Source organism: Perca flavescens, chromosome 24 (genome assembly GCF_004354835.1).
Source record: "Perca flavescens isolate YP-PL-M2 chromosome 24, PFLA_1.0, whole genome shotgun sequence".
Taxonomy (NCBI): Eukaryota; Metazoa; Chordata; class Actinopteri; order Perciformes; family Percidae; genus Perca; species Perca flavescens.
This window is the reverse complement of record NC_041354.1, coordinates 217,501-223,814: the sequence shown is the minus strand read 5'-3', so window position 1 is coordinate 223,814 and position 6,314 is coordinate 217,501. Positions and strand designations below refer to the sequence as shown.

The 6,314-nt window shown below is 38.2% G+C and overlaps 1 protein-coding gene across 4 annotated transcripts in view; it reads left to right on the top strand.

Annotated features, from left to right (window-relative positions):
- Window positions 1-453: 453 nt before the first annotated feature.
- The window catches only part of LOC114551275 (target of Nesh-SH3), a 37,090-nt gene continuing 31,229 nt past the window's right edge, over window positions 454-6,314 (top strand). For all 4 annotated transcript variants that reach the window (XM_028572444.1, XM_028572447.1, XM_028572445.1 and 1 more), the window contains exon 1: window positions 454-778. In XM_028572444.1, coding sequence (XP_028428245.1) covers window positions 613-778 — 166 coding nt within the window. In that variant the 5' untranslated portion in view covers window positions 454-612. The remainder of the gene's footprint in view (window positions 779-6,314) is intronic.

Genomic DNA, 6,314 nt, shown 5'->3' with positions numbered 1-6,314 from the left:
AAAAATGACATGATTTAAGCAACAGCATTACACACACAGAGACACACACACACACACACACACACACACACACACACACACACACACACACACACAGACACAGACACACACACACACACACACACACACACACACACACACACACACACACACACACACACACACAGACACAGACACACACAGGCCCTGTGTGGTCATTAAGGCTCCGGGGGAAATCCTAAATTACTCACAGTCCGGCACCCACTTTTGTCCACATTTTTGTCACTTTTTCTCCAATTTTTTGTCACATTTTCTCCAAATTTTTGTCATATATTCTCCAAATTTATTGTCACTTTTTCTCAAATTTTTTGTCACTTTCTCCAAATCTTTGTCAGTTTTTTGTCACATTTTCTCAATTAATTTTGTTCACTTTTTCTCTAAGTTTTTCTCATTTTAAAATTCTCATTTCTGTTCATTTCTTCCATGTTTCTCTGTTGTGTTTTGGACCTTTTGGACCTTTGCAGCTTTTCCTCCTCCATTTGTGAATGTGTTTTAAACTCCATTATTGGTGCTATTAGTCTGTAAACTCTTCTTCTTCTTCTTCTCCTCTTCCTGTCAGCGCGGCGCCAGAACATGAGGGTTCGGATCCACGCCACGGCCGACACCATCGTGATGACGTTTGTGCGCCCGAGCCCCGATGTGAAGCTGGAGGGATATATCCTGGGATACGGCAGCAGCGTCTTCTCCAAACAGTTCATCCAGCTACCGGAGAACGGAAGGTCCTACGAGACGGAGATAGGTGGGACGAAATACACTATATATACATATATACTGTATATATATACATTTATACATATATATACAGTATATATACCGATATATACACAGTATAGATACAGATATATACAGTATATAACCCTTATAATACTGATGGAGAATAGAAGGTCCTACGAGACGGAGATAGGTGAGACGAAATACACTATATATTCATATATACTGTATATATATACATTTATACATATATACAGTATATATACAGATATATACACAGTATATATACAGATATATACAGTATATAGCCCTTATAATACTACCGGAGAACAGAAGGTCCTACGAGACGGAGATAGGTGAGACGAAATACACTATATATACATATATACTGTATATATATATATATACATTTATACATATACACAGTATATATACAGATATATACAGTATATAACCTTTATAATACTGCTGGAGAATAGAAGGTCCTACGAGACGGAGATAGGTGAGACGAAATACACTATATATACATATATACTGTATATATATACATTTATACATATACACAGTATATATACAGATATATACACAGTATATATACAGATATAGTAACCCTTATAATACTGCTGGAGAATAGAAGGTCCTACGAGACGGAGATAGGTGAGACGAAATACACTATATATTCATATATACTGTATATATATACATTTATACATATATACAGTATATATACAGATATATAGACAGTATATATACAGATATATACAGTATATAGCCCTTATAATACTACCGGAGAACAGAAGGTCCTACGAGACGGAGATAGGTGAGACGAAATACACTATATATACATATATACTGTATATATATATACATTTATACATATACACAGTATATATACAGATATATACAGTATATAACCTTTATAATAACGGTCCTACGAGACGGAGATAGGTGGGACGAAATACACTATATATACATATATACTGTGTATATATATATATATACATATACAGTATATATAGATATATACACAGTATATATACAGATATATACAGTATATAGCCCTTATAATACTACCGGAGAACGGACGGTCCTACAAGACGGAGATAGGTGGGACGAAATACACTATATATACATATGTACTGTGTATATATATATATATACATTTATACATACATACAGTATATATACAGATATATACACAGTATATATACAGATATATACAGTATATAGCCCTTATAATACTACCGGAGAACGGACGGTCCTACGCGACAGAGATAGGTGGGACTAAATACACTATATATACATATATACAGTGTATATATACAGATATATACACAGTATATATACAGATATATACCGTATTTAACCCTCAAAAAGTGCCCTAAACAGCCCCAAAAAGCCCAGAAACACTGTTTAAAATGTGCCCAAACTAGCCCCCAACAACTGCCGAAAATAGCCCCCAAAAGTGCCAAAAACTGTTTAAAATGTGCCCAAAATAGCCCCCCAAAAGTGCCAAAAACTGTTTAAAATGTGCCCAAAATAGCCCCCCAAAAGTGCCAAAAACTGTTTAAAATGTGCCCAAAATAGCCCCCCAAAAATGCCCTAAACTGCCTAAAAAAGTACCAAAAACTGCCTAAAAATGTGCCCAAAAAAGTGCCCAAAGCATGAAAAGGTCTCAGTCTTTATTTTGCTGACTCATCAGAGAAAACATTCTCTACAGGAGAATCAATGAGAGAAACCAAGCTGCTGATTAGAAGTTAAAACGCTGTAAATCTGGCTGGAGTTTGGTGTAAAGATTACATAAAGGAAGAGACATTAAGCTGCTGATTGGAAGTTAAAACACTGTAAATCTGGCTGGAGTTTGGTGTAAAGGTTACATAAAGGAAGAGACATTAAGCTGCTGATTGGAAGTTAAAACACTGTAAATCTGGCTGGAGTTTGGTGTAAAGTTTACATAAAGGAAGAGACATTAAGCTGCTGATTAGAAGTTAAAACGCTATAAATCTGGCTAGAGTTTGGTGTAAAGGTTACATAAAGGAAGAGACATTAAGCTGCTGATTAGAAGTTAAAACACTGTAAATCTGGCTGGAGTTTGGTGTAAAGGTTACATAAAGGAAGAGACATTAAGCTGCTGATTGGAAGTTAAAACGCTGTAAATCTGGCTGGAGTTTGGTGTAAAGGTTACATAAAGGAAGAGACATTAAGCTGCTGATTAGAAGTTGAAACGCTGTAAATCTGGCTGGAGTTTGGTGTAAAGGTTATATAAAGGAAGAGACATTAAGCTGCTGATTAGAAGTTAAAACACTGTAAATCTGGCTGGAGTTTGGTGTAACAGGTTACATAAAGGAAGAGACATTAAGCTGCTGATTGGAAGTTAAAACACTGTAAATCTGGCTGGAGTTTGGTGTAACAGGTTACATAAAGGAAGAGACATTAAGCTGCTGATTAGAAGTTAAAACACTGTAAATCTGGCTGGAGTTTGGTGTAAAGGTTACATAAAGGAAGAGACATTAAGCTGCTGATTAGAAGTTAAAACACTGTAAATCTGGCTGGAGTTTGGTGTAAAGGTTACATAAAGGAAGAGACATTAAGCTGCTGATTAGAAGTTAAAACACTGTAAATCTGGCTGGAGTTTGGTGTAAAGGTTATATAAAGGAAGAGACATTAAGCTGCTGATTGGAAGTTAAAACACTGTAAATCTGGCTGGAGTTTGGTGTAAAGGTTACATAAAGGAAGAGACATTAAGCTGCTGATTAGAAGTTAAAACGCTGTAAATCTGGCTGGAGTTTGGTGTAAAGGTTATATAAAGGAAGAGACATTAAGCTGCTGATTGGAAGTTAAAATGCTGTAAATCTGGCTGGAGTTTGGTGTAACAGGTTACATAAAGGAAGAGACATTAAGCTGCTGATTGGAAGTTAAAACACTGTAAATCTGGCTGGAGTTTGGTGTAACAGGTTACATAAAGGAAGAGACATTAAGCTGCTGATTGGAAGTTAAAACACTGTAAATTTGGCTGGAGTTTGGTGTAACAGGTTACATAAAGGAAGAGACATTAAGCTGCTGATTGGAAGTTAAAACACTGTAAATCTGGCTGGAGTTTGGTGTAAAGGTTACATAAAGGAAGAGACATTAAGCTGCTGATTAGAAGTTAAAACACTGTAAATCTGGCTGGAGTTTGGTGTAAAGGTTACATAAAGGAAGAGACATTAAGCTGCTGATTAGAAGTTAAAACACTGTAAATCTGGCTGGAGTTTGGTGTACTGGTTACATAAAGGAAGAGACATTAAGCTGCTGATTAGAAGTTAAAACACTGTAAATCTGGCTGGAGTTTGGTGTAAAGGTTACATAAAGGAAGAGACATTAAGCTGCTGATTAGAAGTTAAAACACTGTAAATCTGGCTGGAGTTTGGTGTAAAGGTTACATAAAGGAAGAGACATTAAGCTGCTGATTAGAAGTTAAAACACTGTAAATCTGGCTGGAGTTTGGTGTACTGGTTACATAAAGGAAGAGACATTAAGCTGCTGATTAGAAGTTAAAACACTGTAAATCTGGCTGGAGTTTGGTGTACTGGTTACATAAAGGAAGAGACATTAAGCTGCTGATTAGAAGTTAAAACACTGTAAATCTGGCTGGAGTTTGGTGTACAGGTTACATAAAGGAAGAGACATTAAGCTGCTGATTAGAAGTTAAAACACTGTAAATCTGGCTGGAGTTTGGTGTAAAGGTTACATAAAGGAAGAGACATTAAGCTGCTGATTAGAAGTTAAAACACTGTAAATCTGGCTGGAGTTTGGTGTAACAGGTTACATGGAAACGGCAGCGCTCTAGATCTACTTTTCCTTTTGAAAGCTCTGTGTTCCAGCAGCTGTTGTGTTCCCTAAACGCATCACGTGTCACAACTTTTGGGCTGTTTTTGAGCCTTTGGGTCACGCTGTTCCTTAGCTGATATTTATACCAAAGTTCATGTCATAGTTTTTAATCTTTTGGCACTTTGTTCATGTTTTTTGTGATGTTTCGGGCACATTTTTGGGTGCACTTTTTGGGGTTTCTTTTCTCCGTCTTCTCTCGGTTATATTCTCTCCATCTCCTCTCTGTTTTCCCTCCTTCAGCCTCTCTGTGGGGAACAGGGTTTCTGCAGAATCACTTTGGGGGGAAAACCCCGAACGTGAGAAGCTGTGAGAGTTGACAGGTGGTTCTGATCCGGTTTCTGAAGCTCGGCCAACGATCTTTATCCCATCAGGGCCAAAAGAAACTCAGAGTTACGACATGTGATGTGTTTAAGGGAGGGGAGGAAACCCCAAACCTTCAACAGCTCCTCTCTCTCTGTAAATTATTACAACATGTTCTGGTGTTTTTAGGGCTTTACGATGAAGGCTTTCTACGTTTTTGTAGTTTTATTTCGAACCTTCTTCTCCGATTTCTTTATGTGTTTTACAGAAGAAAAGATGGCAGATTTGTTTGATGTTTTTTGTCTTTTTTTGTCCAAGTTTTTGACGGGAAAAAAGTGCCTAAAAAAACCCCCAAAAGTTCCACTGAGAGCCTGAAGTCTTTCACAGACTCTCGCTTTGTGTGAAAAAAAACTTCTAAATTTGGCTGAAGTTTAGTGGAAGAAACACACACACATACACACACACACACACACACATATATGCATACACACACACACACACACACACACACACACACACACACACATACATATATGCATACACACACACACACACACACACACACACACACACACACACACACACATACATATATGCATACACACACACACACACACACACACACACACATACATATATGCATACACACACACACACACACACACACACACACACATATATGCACACACACACACACACACACACACACACACACACACACAGACACACACATATACATATATGCACACATACACACACACACATACACACACACATACATATATGCATACACACACACACACACACACATACATACATATATGCATACACACACACATACATACATATATGCATACACACACACACACACACACACACACACACACACACACACACACACACACATACACACACACACACACACACACACACACACACACACACACACACACACACACACCTACATGCACACGCACACACACACACAAGCACACACACACACACACACACACACAGATGCACACATGCACACACACACACACACACACACACACACACACACACACACACACACACACACACACACACACACACACACACACACACACACACGCTGTAACTCTGGTCCAGATGAGTCAGACTCTCGGTGAGGAGGCTCCACGTTGGGCTGCAATCTGGTGGCCGACCTCTGGTTTGGTTTCTCTCTGGGGAGAGACTTCCTGGGGAGAGACTTCCTGGGGGAGAGACTTCCTGGGGGGAGACTTTCACCCAGAGATAAGTCCCCCCCCTACAAGTTGGCTCCAGTTTGGTGGAGGTTTTAAAGGAGGCCTGTTGGGGATTGGTTAAAAACAGCCATGTTATATATATATATATATATATATATATATATATAT